At 44.1% G+C, this 19,086-nt stretch overlaps 1 protein-coding gene across 1 annotated transcript; it reads right to left on the bottom strand.

Annotated features, from left to right (window-relative positions):
- Positions 1-37: 37 nt before the first annotated feature.
- Positions 38-17,190, bottom strand: LOC114909470 (uncharacterized). Its single transcript, XM_029248998.1, has 6 exons — positions 17,088-17,190; positions 14,045-14,337; positions 11,831-11,948; positions 8,918-8,926; positions 8,429-8,736; positions 38-91 (listed from the first exon to the last, which is right to left on the bottom strand). Exons 1-6 carry the CDS (start codon positions 17,188-17,190, stop codon positions 38-40), a joined length of 885 nt encoding a protein of 294 aa, XP_029104831.1.
- Between the last annotated feature and the right edge of the window lie 1,896 nt (positions 17,191-19,086).

Genomic DNA, 19,086 nt, shown 5'->3' on the forward strand with positions numbered 1-19,086 from the left:
ATCCATATATGGCCCCGAACTTCTCCATTTCAGACCCCTAGGTGGCAGTGTTGTCTTTACTTTTTGTGTTGTACGTCTTATCCAGGAGTTTCTGTAAGGGGTTCAGAGTATTACTGTCACTGTGGGCCTCAGCGCACAGTAATACACAGCAGAGTCACACAGCTGCACATCCTCTATTGTCAAAGGTACGCTGCTGTTAACTTTCCTGAGAGTGGATTTAAACCTGAGTTTAAATTCTGGGTCTGTGCTATGTCCTTCATTTGTATCTCCTCTCAAAATGTATCTGGGAGACTTATGAGGACGCTGGATGTACCAGAAGAGATCTGGGACTGAAGAGGTTGTTTTATAGGTACAGCTGAGAGTCACCGATCCTCCTTCATATCCGATCACATCTCCTGTGGACTGAGTCACTGTGTCCTGAGCTCTGATTTCTGGGGAGAAAAAGACACAATATTTATAAGACACAACCAAAATCCATGAGAATTGACTGAACAAAGTGATTAATTGTGAATATAGCAGTCATACCAAGGCAAATTGCAGCAAGAATGACAATAATGTTGATCCCATGTGCCATTAGTGATCTGTTCAGTGACTAAAAGCAACAAACCGATCTGTGTGTCTGTTGCATTTATTCATCTCTCTAGTTGTTTCCTGACTTTTAGACCAAACCTCTCTGCAGTGACAAATGTTAATGAGAAGCTTATGTGATAATAATCGCAGCTGAAACTGTGCTTCTTTCTGATGTTGTGTCGCCCCCTTTAGGAATTGTGTGCAACATCATGTCACAACGGACTAAATTTTTGTCAGCAGTATCCAGGTATTCATTTTTTAATTTTTGAAGATTTTGCTGGATTTCCCACAAGTTAAAATGAAATTATTTTAAAGTAAATATGATAAGGAAAGAATTAAAGTGTGTGAAAAAATGTTTTGATGTTCTGTTCAATATCTCAGAGGAAATGTAAAATCTTTGTCGTCTTTTATTGTTAATAAAGGTGATTAGGAATTTTGATTTTATGTCATTTTATCTTGTAGGGGAGACAAGTATCAATCCCATAATTAGTAAATTGTAAAATTTATTGATATAGTCTTATCTCAAGTGATGTGCAAGAGGCTGCATGTATTATACTTTGAGCTCGTAAGTCAAAGTTTCTTTAAGGGGTCCAGAGTGTTACTGTCACTATTCGCCTCAAGGCGAAGCAACGTTAAAAAGCAACAATAAAGACTAAAGACCATATTATTACAAAATGTAATCATCCATCCATCCATCCATCTTCCTCCGCTTATCTGGGACCGGGTCACGGGGGCAGTGGTCCGAGCAGAGCCTCCCAGACTTCCCTCTCCCCGCAAACCTCCTCCAGCTCCTCTGGGGGAACCCCAAGGCGTTCCTAGGCCAGCTGGGAGACGTAGTCTCTCCAACGTGTCCTGGGTCTGCCCCGAGGCCTCCTCCCAGTGGGACATGCCCAGAACACCTCCCCAGGGAGGCATCCAGGAGGTATCCGGAACAGATGCCCGAGCTACCTCAACTGGCTCCTCTCGATGCGGAGGAGCAGCGGCTCTACTCCGAGCTCCTCTCGGGTGACTGAGCTCCTCACCCTATCCCTAAAGGTGCGCCCAGCCACTCTGCGGAGGAAACTCATTTCTGCCGCTTGTATCCGCGATCTCATTCTTTCGGTCATGATGCAGAGTTCATGACCATAGATGAGAGTAGGAACGTGGATCGACCGGTCAATTGAAAGCTTCGCCTTACGACTCAGCTCCTTCTTCACCACAACAGACCGGTACAATGACCGCATTACTGCGGACGCCGCACCGATCCGTCTGTCAACCTGCCGTTCCATTTTTCCCTCACTCGTGAACAAGACCCCGAGATACTTAAACTCCTCCACTTGAGGGAGCAACTCCCCCCTAACCCGGAGGGGGCAATTCACCTTTTTCCGACTGAGGACCATGGTCTCGGATTTGGAGGTGCTGATTCTCATCCCTGCCGCTTCGCACTCGGCTGCAAACCTCTCCAGTGCACGCTGCAAGTCTTGATTCGATGAAGCCAACAGGACCACATCGTCCGCAAAAAGCAGAGACGAGATCCTGCGGCCACCAAAACAGACACCCTCCGTTCCCTGACTGCGCCTAGAAATTCTGTCCATAAAGATAATGAACAGAATCGGTGACAAAGGGCAGCCCTGGCGGAGTCCAACATGCACCGGGAACAGGTCTGACAGGGAACGAACAGCCCGTAGCAACGAGCCCTGAACCCCATAATACTGAAGTACCCCCCACAGGATGCCACGAGGGACATGGTCGAATGCCTTCTCCAGGTCTACAAAACACATATGGACTGGTTGGGCAAACTCCCATGAACCCTCCAACACCCTAGTGAGGGTATAGAGCTGGTCCAGCGTTCCACGGCCAGGGCGAAAACCGCATTGCTCCTCCTGAATCCGAGGTTCGACTATCGGTCGGATTCTCCTCTCCATTACCCTGGCATAGACTTTCCCAGGGAGGCTAAGGAGTGTGATCACCTATAGTTGGAACACAATCTCCGGTCCCCCTTCTTAAAAAGAGGGACCACCACCCCGGTCTGCCAGTCCAGAGGCACCGTCCCCGAATTCCACGCGATGCTGCAGAGGCGTGTCAGCCAAGACAGCCCCACAACATCCAGAGACTTGAGAAACTCGGGGCGGATCTCATCCACCCCCGGAGCCTTGCCACCGAGGAGTTTTTTGACTACCTCAGCAACTTCAGCCAGGGTAATGGATGAGTCCCCCTCCGAGTCCCCGGCCTCAGCTTCGTCTACGAAAGGTGTGTTGGAGGGATTGAGGAGATCCTCAAAGTACTCCTTCCACTGCCTGAGGACATCCTCAGTTGAGGTCAGCAGCGCACCACTTCCACTGTAAACAGTGTTTGTGGAACACCGCTTCCCCCCTCTGAGTCGCTGGACGGTTTGCCAGAATCTCTTTGAGGCCGACCGAAAGTCTTCCTCCATGGCCTCTCTGAACTCCTCCCAGGCCCGAGTTTTTGCCGCGGCGACTGCCAGAGCCACGCTCCGTCTGGTCCGCCGGTACCCGTCAGCTGCTTCAGGAGTCCCATGAGCCAGCCAGGCCCAATAGAACTCCTTCTTCAGCTTGATGGTATCCCTTACCTCCGGTGTCCACCACCGTGTTTGGGGATTGCCGCCGCGACAGGCGCCGGAGACTTTATGGCCGCAGCTCCGAACCGCCGCCCCGACAATGGAGGCGCGGAACATAGTCCATTCGGACTCAATGTCCCCAGTCTCCCTCGGGACTTGGTTGAAGTTCTGTCGGAGGTGGGAGTTGAAGACCTCTTTGACAGGGGCCTCCGCCAAACATTTCCAACAGACCCTCACTATGCGTTTGGGCCTGCCAGGTCTGTCCAGCTTTTTCCCCCACCATCGAATCCAACTCACCACCAGGTGGTGATCAGTTGACAGCTCAGCCCCTCTCTTCACCCGAGTGTCCAAGACATATGGCCGAAGGTCAGAAGAAACGACTACAAAGTCGATCATCGACCTCCGACCTAGGGTGTCCTGGTGCCAAGTGCACTGATGGACACCCTTATGCATGAACATGGTGTTCGTTATGGATAAACCGTGACTAGCACAGAAATCCAATAACAACTCACCACTCGGATTCAGATCAGTGCCCGGTATGGGGTCACCGGGGCCCCACCCTGGAGCCAGGCCTGGGGGGGGGGGGGGCTCGCATGCGAGCGCCTGGTGGCCAGGTCTATGCTCACGGGGCCTGACCGGGCTTAGCCCGAAGCCATGACGTGGAGCCGCTCTTCGGTGGGCTCACCACCTGCCGGAGAGGACATAAGGGGCTGGTACGTTGTGATTTGGGCAGTGGTCGGGGACGAGTGCCCGGCCGACCCAAACCTCGGGCGCCAACTCTGGCTTTTGGGACTTGGGGTGAACGAGATCCTTGATTTAATAGTCATAAGGGGATTTTGAATCGCACTTTGTCTCGTCTGTCATCCAGGACCTGTTTGCCTTGGGAGACCCTACCAGGGGCATATAGCCCCAGGCAACATAGCTCCTGAGATCATTCAGGCACTCTAACCCCTCCACCTCGGTAAGGTGGCGGTTCGCGGAGGGGTTACAAAATGTAGTAAGAACAAAAATAATTCTCAGCTGTGTTTCTATTTTTCAAGTGTGAGGTGATGAGAAACAGGAAACAAGTAGATCTTTGTGGACAGTGAAGCAGTAAAAGTCTTTCTTTTTGTTTTGAGTAATTTACTCCATGTGTTTCAAGTACTTACATTTAATGTGGAGTTTATATGTCTGAATTCCAACTGGAATGTAGGATATTTGTGCTACAATGTCGCCCCCAAAAGGACACGTGTCACCACATCCTCAAATCTTCAGTGTCGTATCTTCCTTGAGCTTGTCTTTATATGTCTGTTCTTGTGTTCGTACATATATACGCATACAGTTTTCTGTTTGTGGAGTTATTTCCAGAAATCACTGCAGAATACAAGAAATGTATTTCCTATAGTGGCGTAAACATTAACAAAAAGAATACTGGACTGTATGGAGTATTATCAGTCATATAGCAAGACTACATATGAAGAGAAGTAACACATCAAGCTCTTGTACTATATCTGTAGAGTTAATAAGATGATGCAATGACCCGTATGACTGAAAAGTGTCATGTTTGAGTTTTTATTGTAAATACTTGTGAATGACAGGAATTGTGGGGAAAAATGTAAAAGAGTTGATTAATCACTGTGGAGGCTGACAGTGAGTGCCTGTTGGCAAGTGTGGAAGCCTGAGGTGTAGATCCCTGAGGAAAAATGGGTCCTGGGACTGAGTCCATTATTTCCTCACATTATTGTTGATACCTTTCGCTGTGTGCTGGTGTTCCCCTAAATGATAATAATGAACAGTCTCTCTTCGCCCTTCTTTGCCCCATTCGAACCCAGAAGGGTGTGCACTACAATAAATATGAAGGAACCCACAAGCGTTTATGTGCTTCTTTAAAGGAAAAGAGGTCATGTAATCATTGATATAATTTGAATTGTTTTCCAAACAAATATGTGGGCTTATAGATCTGTTTCATCCTTCTCCTTCTCTCCTTTCTCTATGAAACTGATGCATGTTTCACTACCATGTAGCTACACCACAAATCTGAACTGGGTTCAGAGAAAACAGACTGGCTGGATGAGAGCCGGTTAATATCACAATGAGCTGCCTCATTTCCTCATGGGGAAAACACACACACATCACCTGAACCCCTTGTCCCATACAGGGTCATGGGGAGCCGGAGCCTAACCCGGCAACACAGGGCATAAGGCTGGAGGTGGAGGAGACCCACTCAGGACAAGATGCGAGGCCGTCACAAGGCACCCCAAGCAGGACTTGAACACCAGACCCACCAGAGAGCAGGACCTGGTCTAACCCACCGCACCACCACACCCCCCCCCCATGGGGTAAATGCTGTGGTTTTTTTAGTTTATTTTTTATAGATGGGAGGTGATGCAGGTTTTTGTACAAGTGTTGATGTAGATCTGTGGAGCTGTTCCTGGATACTGGCGGTACCAGTGGATATTGTAATAAGTGCTGGTTGTGCTGAAGGTACATTCCAGAGAAACACTCTGTCCTCCTTCCTTCGATAGCGAGGACTCCTTCTGTTGAATCTCATCTCCAGCTGAAATGGCTGTGAACAACAGATGAAAACCCATTTACATTTATTCAGTTAGCAGATGTTTTGTCCAAAGTGACATAGATTTCAGCAAAAGTACAATTTATGCATTACATTCAGAGAAGGAGACATAGCTGCAGACATGAAAGTCTCAAGCAAACCTAGTTTGTTCCCTACCACTTGCCGCACCGAGGTTCATCTTTCAATTAGCTGCATAAGACACGGGATAGACAAAACCCGATACCCCACAAACACACACACACACTTTCTGAACCGCTTGTCCCATAGGGGGTCACGGGGAACCGGAGCCTAACCTGGCAACTCAGGGCGTTAGGCTGGAGGGGGAGGGGACGCACCCAGGACGGGATGCCAGTCCGTCGCAAGGCACCCCAAGCGGGACTCAAACCCCAAACCCACTGGAGAGCAGGACCTGGTCCAACTCATTGCGCCACCAAGCCCAAATCCCAATACCCTCCCCCCAATTTTTTTAAAATTTAAAAAAAATATTATAAGACACACAAATGAACAAGTACAATGCCAGAGTAGTGACTGAATAAAGATTGTATCTGGGGATGCTTATGGAGTTACGATGCCTGGACAGTTACACCGTAAACCAGCTGGAGAGATCTTGGGTGAAGTGGCTCTGGAAAAGGTGGGCTTTCAGACCCTTCTTGAAAACAGAGAGAGTTTCTACAGTTCTGAGTGACAGGAGAAGGTCATTCCACCACAACGGACCCAGAAACGAGAACTTCAGAGCTTTGCTTTTCGTGCACGGGACTACCAAGCGAGCAGAAGTAGATGAACGAAGGGGCCTGGCTGGGGTGTACCGGTTGATTAAGTCTTGTAAATAGCCGGGAGCAGTTCTATTGATGCATTTGTACACAGTAACCAGGGTTTTGAATTTGATTCGGGCAGCTATAGGAAGCCAGTGCAGAGAGATGAGTAGAGGAGATACATGGGAGGGCTTTGGCAAATCAAACACAACTTGTGCAGCAGCATTCTGTAGAAGCTGCAGAGGTTTGATGGCATTAGCAGGAATGCCACACAGGAGAGAGTTGCAGTAGTCCAGATGGGAAGTCACCATGGCCTGGACAAGTAGTTGGGTGGAGTCAGTAGTGAGGTAGGGACAGATCCTACAAATATTACGCATTATGTATCTACAGGACAGCGTTGTGGCTTCGATATGTCGAGAGAATGATAGACTCGCATCAATCGTTATACCCAGACTCTTAGCGAAGAAGCCACGAGAAATGAGTGAGTTGCTCAGTTTGATCGAGAGGTCGTGACAGGAGGACAGGCCAGCTGGGAGGTAAAGAATCTCTGTTTTGGAGAGGTTGAGTTGGAGGTGAAGAGATGTCCGACAGGCAGGCAGCAATGCGTGCGGAGATGTCTGATGCACCAGTTTTACACCCATTTTGTAGAATTTTTTTACTTCCAGAGAGACGGTGAGGATCAGTTTTAGCTATAATGACCCACCAAGTTCTCACAAGCTGTGTTTAGTTTAGAAAAACTGATTGAATTTGGTTTCACCAGTAACATGAGACATACTGGTGTCCCATCTGTGCACATGAGTTGTTACATTGATTTCATGGCATTATTTTATTTACACAGAAAACAAGCATTTTATGTCTTCTAATCCTGCAACTTCTTACGTAGCTGCTTTTAGACAAGAAGTGATCAAAGTTGGTTTCACTAGAAAGCAGAATGGTGGTGGTGCTGCTTTGTAGTGCCTGGGCTCTGGGTTCAAAACTCGCTCAATCTGGGCAGAGTTTGCATCTCTCTTATTTGCATGGGTTTCAATCCACATTCCGCAGACATGTGTTCTAGTGGATTGGTCACTCTAAATTCCCAGTACCGTGTGTGTGGGTGTTGATGCGACTGAATGATTCCTCTTTTGACCACTAGAAAGCAGCAGATGTTCACTTCAGAGACCAACAGCTATTATTGTACTGCCACCAGTCCACTAAATTATCACAACAGTCAGTTCTGCAATAACAAGCTTTTCACTGAAGTGATTTTGATGTGACACAGAAGGAATGCAAATTTTTGGAAGACGATTTTTGTTGTCACTGTGATTTGGGAATAATGAAATTCCATTCATAAAGTTGAAACTTTATGATTGCATTGTCTGAACTTCTCTCCTTCGGTGAGTTTTCTTTATGGCACAAATAGGTCTCAAGTGAAAATCTCACGATATGAATAATTCTTGCAGGCATGTGTTTATTATTTTCATGTGCTTTATTTCTTTGTAATACATTATTCTTTGCTTGGTGGCTTTACTGGCTGTAGTTTCAGATTAATATTTCCCATAAATTAATTTCTTTTGGTGGGGGGTTCGGTAGCGCAGCGGGTTTGGCCAGGTCCTGCTCTCCGGTGGGTCCGGGGTTTGAGTCCCACTTGGGGTGCCTTGGGACGGACTGGCGTCCCGTTCCTGGGTGTGACCCCTCCCCATCCAGCCTTATGCCCTGTGTTGCCGGGTTAGGCTCGGTTCTCCGCAACCTCGCTTGGGACAAATGGCTTCAGACAATGTGTGTCTGTGAATTTTTTAAGATTTCAGAAAAATATACAGTATGTATATCTGGAAGCAATAAAAAGACAGTATTTCAGTGTACAGCTGTGTTTTAATTCTTGAAAGAAGGTCAATCAATTTTATTCAGACTTGCATAGATTTAGGTGAAAAAAGTAACAGCAGAACGTTTGCCATTGTCTTAAAAGTATTTCTTTTCAGTCCCACTGAGGTTTTTGTACAGAGTAAATGGGTTTCCTGTCACTGTGGGCCTCAAAGCACAATAGTACATCGCAGAGTCTGTCAGTGCTGTAGAGGAGAACTTCAGATCCACACGGTTGTTTCCTTTATCTAGTATAACTGACAGATGAGGGAATGGTGGAGTCGCATGTATTATTCTGTCAGAGGATTCATATCTGAGCAAGAGGAATTCTGGGTTGGACCTGGAGTACTGCCGATACCACAGGAAAGAGTTAGCTGATCCGCTGTAGTTGCAGGAAAGTGTAACATTGTTTCCCTCAAAAACATGAACTACGTCACTGAGTGGTATTATTGAATCCCCAGCACTGTAATCTGTGGAAAACAAGAATTATCATATTAATTCAAGGACATTAATAAATACTTTGAAAATAAAGTGTTTACAGTCTTGCGTTTTTCCCTGAGTAGAACAAGTTCACTTGAAAAGCTGACTTGATGCAGTTTTCATAATTTTTACATCAATGTGTAAAAAAAAATGAACTATAAATTGACTTACCTAGGAGTGCTGAGAGCAGGAGAAATGAAGAGAACAACATCGTGGTGGATGGAGAAAGACACACTGACAGTGTGTACAGTTAGAGCTCAACACTTCCTCTGCTGTACAGGAGAACTTCTCCTGCCCTGAAGTGCTCAGCTCCTCCTTCACACACAGCACACACACACACACACACACACACACACACACACACACACACACACACACACACACACACACACACTCATCTGTGCTGGAAGACACATCAATATTATTACACATGACTCTTTAGAGTTAAATATGAATCAGGTATCAACTGAAAATATTATCAATTAGTACCAAGTTTGCATGATTTTGAGTTTTTTAATTTGTGTTTTTAGATGTTTAGAAGGTTGGTGCAGTGCGTTTAGCAGGTGCTGGCTGTGTGGTGGGTCTGGGGTTTGAGTCCTGATTAAGGTGCTTTGGGACTGAGTGACGTCCCATCCAGGGTCTGTCCCTTCGACCTTGCACCCTGTGTTGCTGGGACTCTGCTTGAGACAAGCGGTTGTGGACAATGGATAGTTGGGTGGATGGATTTTGAATTTAATTCAACTGGTTTCCTGCAACAGTCCAAAGAATAAGTGTGTGTCAGGTGAACTGGTGACTCTAACCTGCAGTGTGTGAGTGAAAGTGTTACCCTGCCCTATAAACAGGTGCATGGCTGTTGGGAGTTTGACAACCCATATCTAGCACTGTAATTTAACATGAATGAAGGTTCCAGACAAGTACTAGACAGAAATATTGTTACTTCACCGTAATTAAGGGGCTGCTATTCAATATTGCAGAATTTATTTATGAATAATCGAGAAATTTGTGAATGAAGCAGAAGGTGTCCTACTGTAAGAGTGTGACAGTGTTCTGGAGTTTCTGTAAGGGGTTCAGAGTATTACTGTCACTGTGGGCCTCAGCGCACAGTAATACACAGCAGAGTCACACAGCTGCACATCCTCTATTGTCAAAGGAACTGAACTTGTGTTGAGTTTTGCATTAAATCTCTTCTTGTACTCTTGTACTGTATCGTTCCTGTATTTGTCACGTCTCAGCATGTACTTGGGAGGGTCATTAAGATGTTGGATGTACCAGAAGAGATACGGATCTGTAGGACTTGTTGTAAAGTTACAGCTGAGAGTCACTGATCCTCCTTCGTATCCGATCACATCTCCTGTGGACTGAGTCACTGTGTCTTGAGCTCTGATTTCTGGGGAGAAAAGGACACAATATTAATAAGACACAACCAAAAGTGATCATAATTAATTGAACAAAATAATTAATTGTGAATATAAAAGTTATACCAAGGCAAATTGCGGCAAGAATGACAATAATGTTGATCCCATGTGCCATTACTGATCTTCTCAGTGACTAAATACAACAAACTGATCTGTGTGTCTGTTGCATTTATCCGTCTCTCTGGTTGTTTCCCCACTTTTAGACCAAACCTCTCTTCAGTGACAAATGTTAATGAGAAGCTTATGTGATAATAATCGCAGCTGAAACTGTGGTTCTTTGTGATGTTGTGTCGCCCCCTTTAGGAAGTGTGTGTAACAACATGATCAGAACAGAGTTAATTTCAGCTGATCACTGTGAACAAATGAAGAAAGTTTTCAGCATTTATTGTTTAATTTCTTCTGCATTTTGTTGCATTCTAAGCAAAATAACTGTGAATTATTTTAAAAATAATTATAAGGGAAGAACTGAAGACCATGAAATGTTTTAATTTTTTATTCATAATGTCAGATACGTAAGATCTTTCAACTGTTAACGAAGCTGATTCGGAAATTTGATTTCATGTCATTTTATCTTGTAGGATAGGCAAGTATTAATCCGGCCATCAGTACATTTGAAAATTTATTTATATAGTCAATTTAAATGTATTTGATATTGTTGTGTTAACGTTAACATAAAAGGTATTGGACTGTATGGAGTCTTATCGGTTATACAGCAAGACTACATATGAAGAGAAATAACACATCAAGCTCTTGTACTCTATTTGTAGAGTTAATATGATAATGTAATGACCTGTATTACTGAAAAATGTCACATTTGAGCATTTATTATAAATACTTGTGAATGACAGGAACTGTGGGAAAAATGTAAAATAGTTGTTTAACCATCGCGGGGGCTGACAGGGTTTATTAGGGAGTGAGTGCCTGTTGGGAAGCGTGGAAGACGAGCTTGAGGTGTAGATACTTGTGAAAAATGGGTCCTGCGACTGAGTCCATTATTTCCTCACATTCCTCTTGATACCTTTCACTGTATGTTGGTGTTCCCCTAAATGATAATAATGAACAGTGTCTCTTCCTCCTTCTTTGCCCCATTCAAACCCAGAATGGTGAGCACTACAATAAATATGAAGGAACCCACAAGCATTTATCTGCTTCTTTAAATAAAAAGATGTCACATAATAACTGATATAATCTAAGACTGATTTGAAATGTTTTCCAAACAATTATGTGGGCTTATAGATCTGTTTATCCTTCTCCTTCCCTCTTTCTCCTTTTGCTATGAAACTGATACACACTTCACTACCATGTAGCTACACCACAAAACTGAACTGGGTTCAGAGCAAACAGGGATGAGAGCCGGTTTATATCATAATGATCTGCTTCATTTCCTCATGAAGGAAACACTGTGGTTTTTCAGTTTGTCTTTTATAGACGGGAGGTGAAGCAAGTACGAGTTTTGTACGAGTGTTGATGTAGATTCATCACTGTGGTCTCCAGCGCACAGTAATACACAGCAGAGTCTTCTAGCTGAACTCTTGAGATGGTCAGAGAGGCTTCACCAGATGACTTATCAGCACTTGAGGAGAATCTTTCTTTTGCAAACTCCGCACTGTAGCCACTAGACCCACTGAACAGTATGAACTGTGGAGCTGTTCCTGGATACTGGCGGTACCAGTGGATCCAGTATCTAGTGCTGGTTGTGCTGAAGGTACATTCCAGAGAAACACTCTGTCCTTCTTCCTTCGACAGCAAGGACTCCTTCTGTTGAATCTCATCTCCAGCTGAAATGGCTGTGAACAACAGATAAAAACCCATCAAAGTGTTTAATCATGAGAAAAGAACCAGTTTGGTAATGAAACAAAGACTCCAGAGACACTTACGGAGGCTCATGATGAACAGCATTCCCACAAGAGGCATTATCTTGTCTCAGTGTGAACCTTCACAGTGCTGGAGGACAGACGACTGGAAGAATAAACGTGTTCTTGGTGTCTTTGGGTGGATGTCAGTCCTGTGATGTGGGTGGGGCGATGAGACCTTCTTGTGGAAGCTGTGGAAAACTGAGGAAGTTCTAACATATTGCATCATCTGCGCACAGCAGTTTCACATCCATTTTGCAGAATTTTTTTACTTTCAGAGAGGAGACGGTGAGGATCCGATTTAGCTATAATGACCCACCAAGTTCTCACAAGCTGTGTATAGTTTAGAAAAACTGTCCCATCTCTGCATATGAGCTGTTACATTTATTTCATGGCGTTTATTTTATTTCCACAGAAAACTAGCAATTTATGTCTTCTCATCCTCCAAGTTCTTATGTAGCTGCTTTTAGACAAGAAGTGATCAAAGTTGGTTTCATTAGAGGGCAGAATGGTGGTGGTGCTGCTTTGTAGTGCCTGGGCTGTGGGTTCAAAACTCGCTCAATCTGGGCAGAGTTTGCATCTCTCTTATTTGCATGGGTTTCGATCCACATTCCGTAGATGTGTTCCAGTGGATTGGTCACTCTAAATTGCCAGTACGTGTGTGCAGTGTTGATGCGAATGAATGATTCTTCTTTTGACCACTAGAAGGCAGCAGATGTTCACTTCAGAGACCAACAGCTATTATTGTACTGCCACCAGTCCACTAAACAATCACTGCAGTCAGTTCTGCAATAACAGGCTTTTCACTGAAGTGATTTTGATGTGACACAGGAGGAATGCAAATTTGTGGAATATGATTTTCTCTGCGATTGTGACTGTGGAATAATGAAATTCACTTCATAAAGCTGAGACTTGATGACTGCATTGTGTGAATTTTTCTCCTTTAGTGAGTTTTCTTTATGGTGGTCCCGCGCGCGAAAAGCAAAGCATGGAGGTTCTCGGTTCTGGCTCCATTGAGGTGGAATTACCTCCCTCCTCTCACTCAGAACTGAAACTCTCTCTATATTCAAGAAGGGTCTGAAAACTCACCTTTTGCAGACCCACTTCGCCCATGATCTCTCCAACTCATGTATGGTGTAAATGTTCATGCACCGTAACTTTATGATCATACACAGATAACCCTTTATAGAGCCGCTACTCTCTATTCTATGTGAATGTCTGTGCACCTTATAAAGATTATAAAAATTCTATTAGAAAAATTTAATATTATAAAGATTTTAAGATTATAAAAATTTAGGAAGGTATGTCTGCAACTATGTGTCTTTCTCCTAATGTAATGTACAAATTGTATTTTTGATGAGACGTACGTTGCTTTGGAGAAAAGCCTCTGCTAAATGAATAAATGTGAAAGTGAATGTAAAATCTCACAATATGAATATTCTGTGCAGTCGTTAGTTCATTATTTTCATGTGCTTTATTTATTTGTAGTACATTATTCTTTGCTTGGTGGCTTGACTGGCGACTTTTTCCTATGAATCATTTTTTTATGGTTTCTGGAAAATAAATACACACACACACACACACACACACTTTCAGAACCGCTTGTCCCACCTGCGGTCGTGGAGAACCGGAGCCTACCCGGCAACACAGGGCATAAGGCCAGAGGGGGAAGGGACACACCCAGGACTGGACGCCAGTCCATTGCAAGGCACCCCCAGGGGGACTCGAACCCCAGACCCACCGGAGAGCAGGACTGTGGTCCAACCCACTGTGCCACCACACCCCCCTTGAAAATAAATAACTGGAAGCAATAAAATGAATTTTACTGTGCAACTGCATTTTAATGCTTGAAAGAGGGTGCATCAATTTTATTCAGATCTCCATACATTTACATAAATATAGTAACAGCAAAAAGTTTGACTTTTTTGTTGTGAAATGCCATTCTCTGAGTTTTTTTTTTTTTTTTTTTCAGTCACACTGAGGTTTTTGTACAGAGTAAATGGGTTTCCTGTCACTGTGGGCCTCAAGGCACAGTAGTACATCGCAGAGTCTGTCAGTGCTGTAGAGGAGAACTTCAGATCCACAGTGTTGTTCTTTTTGTGAACTTTAGCAGACAGGTGTGGATTTGGAGGACTGGCTTCCTGTACCTTTCCTGTGGATTCTAAAATTAACAGGAGATATTCTGGTTTTGATCTGGAGTACTGTCGATACCACTGTATGCTACTAACAGTACCACTGTAGTTGCAGGAAAGTGTAACATTGTTTCCCTCCAAAACATGAACTACATCACTGAGTGGTGTAATTGAATCTCCAGCACTGTAATCTGTGGGAAATGAAATAGATGTTAACTTAAATTCATAAATAACAGTTAAATGTCTTATGTTCATAATTACAATCAATGTAATTGTCTTTGTATTTGCTGAACACATTTTTTTGAAATGGTGGTATGAGGCAGTTGTTTCATTCATATATTTTAGTGTTACCAACCATAGGAACTGAGTGTAAAGTGTGACTTACCTACAAGTGCTGAGAGGAGGAGAAATGAAGAGAACAACATCATGGTGGATGGAGAAAGACACACTGACAGTGTGTACAGTTAGAGCTCAACACTTCCTCTACTGTACAGGAGAACTCCTCCTGCCCTGAAGTGCTCAGCTCCTCCTTCACACACAGCACACACACACAGCACACACACACACACACAGACACTCAGCTGTGCAGGAACACATGTCAATGTCAGGTTATTGCAGGTGATATAGTAATGCTAGGGGGTGCGGTGGCGCAGTGGGTTGGACCGCAGTCCTGCTCTCCGGTGGGTCTGGGGTTCAAGTCCTGCTTGGGGTGCCTTGCGGCGGACTGGCATCCCGTCCTGGGTGCGTTCCCTTTCCCCTCTGGCCTTACGCCCTGTGTTACCGGGTAGGCTCCGGTTCCCCGTGACCCCGTAAGGGACAAGCGGTTCTGAAAGTGTGTGTGTGTGTGTGTGTGTGTGTGTGTGTGTTGTTGCTGGGGTGTGGTGGTGCAGTGGGTTGGACCACAGTCCTGCTCTCCAGTGGGTCTGGGGTTTGAGTCCTGCTTGGGGTGGCTTGTGATGGGCTTGTGATGGACTGGTGTTCCATCCGGGGTGTGTCTCTTACCCTTCTGGCCTTGTGCCCTGGGTTTGGCTCCTGTTCACTGCAACCCTGCTTAAGACAAGCGATTTCAGACAGTGTGTTTGTATACATATATATTATTGTACCTTTTTGGATCTTTGTGTTGTATTTTCTGGAACTTGTTCAGTGCCCTGAGTCACTCCAGTGAGAAGGGCACCATGTAAAAATATGCTGGACCGAACTGAACTTTTTCACAAAGGGACTTCATGTACAGTTAGATTGACATATTTTTTGCAAAGATAACAGTGCATATGTGAAGCGTTAGTGGATGCGTAGCCAGTGTACCCTTTAGGGTTAACTCTCACCGGCATTCTGTGCGCAAACAAACCAAGAAATTGATTTCACTTCAACAATAAAAATTACTTTACAACAAAAATTACTGTATATTACTTTGGTATTATTATTATTGCTGTTGTTGTTGTTGCATCATCTTCCCTGTGAGTAAGATAATTTGAATTGCTTGAGTTAAAAAATATAACTGTAGAAATGGATAAATAACTGCATCTGGCTTACATTTACTTGTCTGTTCATTTATCAGACACTTTTCTCCAAACCGACGTACATCTCATAGGAAGCCCAGTGTGTTCATTACTTGAGCAGGAAGAAACACTTAGATGCAGACGCATGAGTTTAAAGTACAGTTACTTACTTTCTACTGTATGAAGCAATGTACATGACACAAGTAGCTGTATAAAGCTTAATCAGGATATTCACGATTTCTCATCACATTCCTAGTAATTTAATTTATTTTTTGTTGTTGGATTAGCTGTGTAAAGGTTTATCCGGGCACGATCTTAAAGTTATAGTGCATGAGCATGAACCCTTACATGAACTTAAGAGATCATGAATCTCTGTCCACATTTAAAAAGGGTCTAAGAACTCTCTTCTTCCAGACTCACTTAGCCATTGATCTCTTAAGTTCATGTAAGGTATAAATGTTCATGTAATAGAATAACCCCAACACTCTCATGACCCTGGGTTTCAGTTCCTTGCAGGACCACCAGAGGTCTCCGCACCCCAGAATTGCAAAAGCCATCACGAGTGTGTGTGTGGAGTCCTGAGTGTGTGACAGTGCTTGACTAGTTACAGAAACACTCGAGTGTTTGTCTTTGTGTATCTCACCAAGCCTGGTCCTGCTCCTCCTCCTGAGTGTCCTCTGTGTTCTCTGAAAGTCCATCTCACTTGAAGATTTGAAACTTTCTCTCTCTAAATAAATTCTGGACACACTTCATCCACCTGTCTGTGCTACAGCTACTGTACCAGTTCTGACCACATTTACAGCACCTTCCTCCCATATTTACTTCACTGTCTCACCCCATCAGCTCCACACAGTCATGTTTACCACAGTAACCACAGTTACTTCTGAAGCTCTGCTGCTGTGGAACTGATCCCAGACTGTGGGAAGGAAGCTGCATTTCATGGTTGCTGAGAGGAAGTTCTGGGCAAAGGAGTTTTTGTAGAGCTTCTCAGTGGCTTTTGCTCACTGTGCCACCCTCAGAGCACAGTAGTAGACGGCTGTGTCTGACATGGTAAGAGCTTCGATGGTGAGCTGGGTTGAGTCCCTGGATGTAGTACATTTGAATCTATTATTTGTACTGTGTTCACCACTGCCTGAGCGAGCTGCTTTATAGAGGAGGTACTGAGGAGCCTGGTTCGGGTTCTGTCTGTACCAGTAGAGATAAACATATTCACTGTTAGCACTGTATTTACAGCTCAGTGTCACTGATTCTCCTTCTGTACCGGACTGTTGATCCTTTTCAGGTCTGATATCATCACCAGCACTCAGTCCTGAAAAGAGAACATATAAATAGCAAGGATGACAAAGAAATGACACAAGAACACAACCCTACAATATTTATCACCGAGAAGAACACAAATCCCCAGGTGACAGTGACAACAGGAATTACTGTCCAACAGCTCTGACCTGTTGTGATGGTGACAATCAGTAAGATGAATGATTTCTCCATGTAGAACTGAGAGTAACACGACTGCGCTCCTGTGTTCGCTGTGCTGTGGGTTGTGCTCATTGTTACCTCGTTCTTCTGGGCTTAATCAGGTCACATGACCTCCCCTAAGGAATCCTTGCTCTATGTGTCATCCATATGTGGCTCTGACCTTCTCCATTTCAGACCCCTAGGGGGCAGTGTTGTCTTTACTTTTTATGTTGTACTTCTTCTCCAGGAGTTTCTGTAAGGGGTTCAGAGTGTTTCTGTCACTGTGGGCCTCAGCGCACAGTAATACACAGCAGAGTCACACAGCTGCACATCCTCTATTGTCAAAGGTACGCCGCTGTTAACTTTCCTGAGAGTGGATTTAAACCTGAGTTTAAATTCTGGGTCTGTGCTATGTCCTTCATTTGTATCTCCTCTCAAAATGTATCTGGGGGACTCATGAGGACGCTGGATGTACCAGAAGAGATCTGGGACTGAAGAGGTTGTTTTATAGGTACAGCTGAGAGTCACTGATCCTCCTTCATATCCGATCACATCTCCTGTGGACTGAATCACTGTGTCTTGAGCTCTGATTTCTGGGGAGAAAAGGACACAATATTTATAAGACACAACCAAAATCCATCATAATTGATTGAACAAAATGATTAATTGTGAATATTGCAGTCATACCAAGGCAAATTGCAGCAAGAATGACAATAATGTTGAGCCCATGTGCCATTAGTGATCTGTTCAGTGACTAAATACAACAAACTGATCTGTGTGTCTGTTGCATTTATCAGTCTCTCTGTTTGTTTCCTGACTTTTAGACCAAACCTCTCTTCAGTGACAAATGTTAATGAGAAGCTTATGTGATAATTATCGCAGCTGAAACTCTGCTTCTTTGTGATGTTGTGTCGCCCCCTTTAGGAGGTGTGTCTAACAACATGATCACAACAGACTACGTTTCTGTCAGTAGTTTCCAAGTTTTTGAACGTTTTGCTGGATTTCCCACAAGTAAAAATGAAATCATTTTAAAGTAATTACGACAAGGAAAGAATTAAAGTGTATGAAAAAATGTTTTGATTTGTCTTCTTTTATTGTTAATAAAGGTGATTCGGAATTTTGGTTTTATGTCATTTTATCTTGTAGGGGAGACAAGTATTAATCCCATATTTAGTAAATTGTAAAATTTATTGATATAGTCTTATCTCAAGTGATGTGCAAGAGGCTGCATGTATTGTACTTTGAGCTCCTAAGTCAAAGTTTCTTTAAGGGGTCCGGAGTGTTACTGTCACTGTTGGCCTCAAGGCAAAGCAACATTAAAAAGCAACGATAAAAAATAAAGACCATACTATTACAAAATGTAGTAAGAACAAAAATAATTCTCAGCTGTGTTTCTATTTTTCAAGTGTGAGATGATGAGAAACGGGAAACAAGTAGATCTTTGTGGACAGTGAAGCAGTAAAAGTCTTTCTTTTTGTTTTGAGTAATTTACTCCATGTGTTTCAAGTGGACATGGGGGTGCGGTGCCGCAGTGGGTTGGACCGGGTCCTGCTCTCCAGTGGGTCTGGGGTTCGAGTCCCACTTGGGGTGCCTTGCGACGGACTGGTGTCCCGTCCTGGGTGTGTCCCCTCCCCCTCCGGCCTTACGCCCTGTGTTACCGGGTAGGCTCCGGTTCCCTGTCACCCCGTATGGGACAAGCGGTTCTGAAGATGTGTGTGTGTGTGTGTGTGTGTGTGTGTGTGTGTTTCAAGTGCTAAAATTTTGTGTGGAGTTTATGTGTCTGAGTTACAACTCGAATGTAGGATATTTGTGCTACAATGTCGCCCCCAACAGGACACATGTGTAACCACATCCTCGCATCTTCAGTGTCCTATCTTCCTTGATCTGGTCTTTATATGTCTGTTCTTGTGTTCGTACATATATATGCATACAGTTTTCTGTTTGTAGAGTTATTTCCAGAAATCACTGCAGAATACAAGAAATGTATTT

This window comes from Scleropages formosus, chromosome 25, assembly GCF_900964775.1.
Source record: "Scleropages formosus chromosome 25, fSclFor1.1, whole genome shotgun sequence".
NCBI classification, from domain to species: Eukaryota; Metazoa; Chordata; class Actinopteri; order Osteoglossiformes; family Osteoglossidae; genus Scleropages; species Scleropages formosus.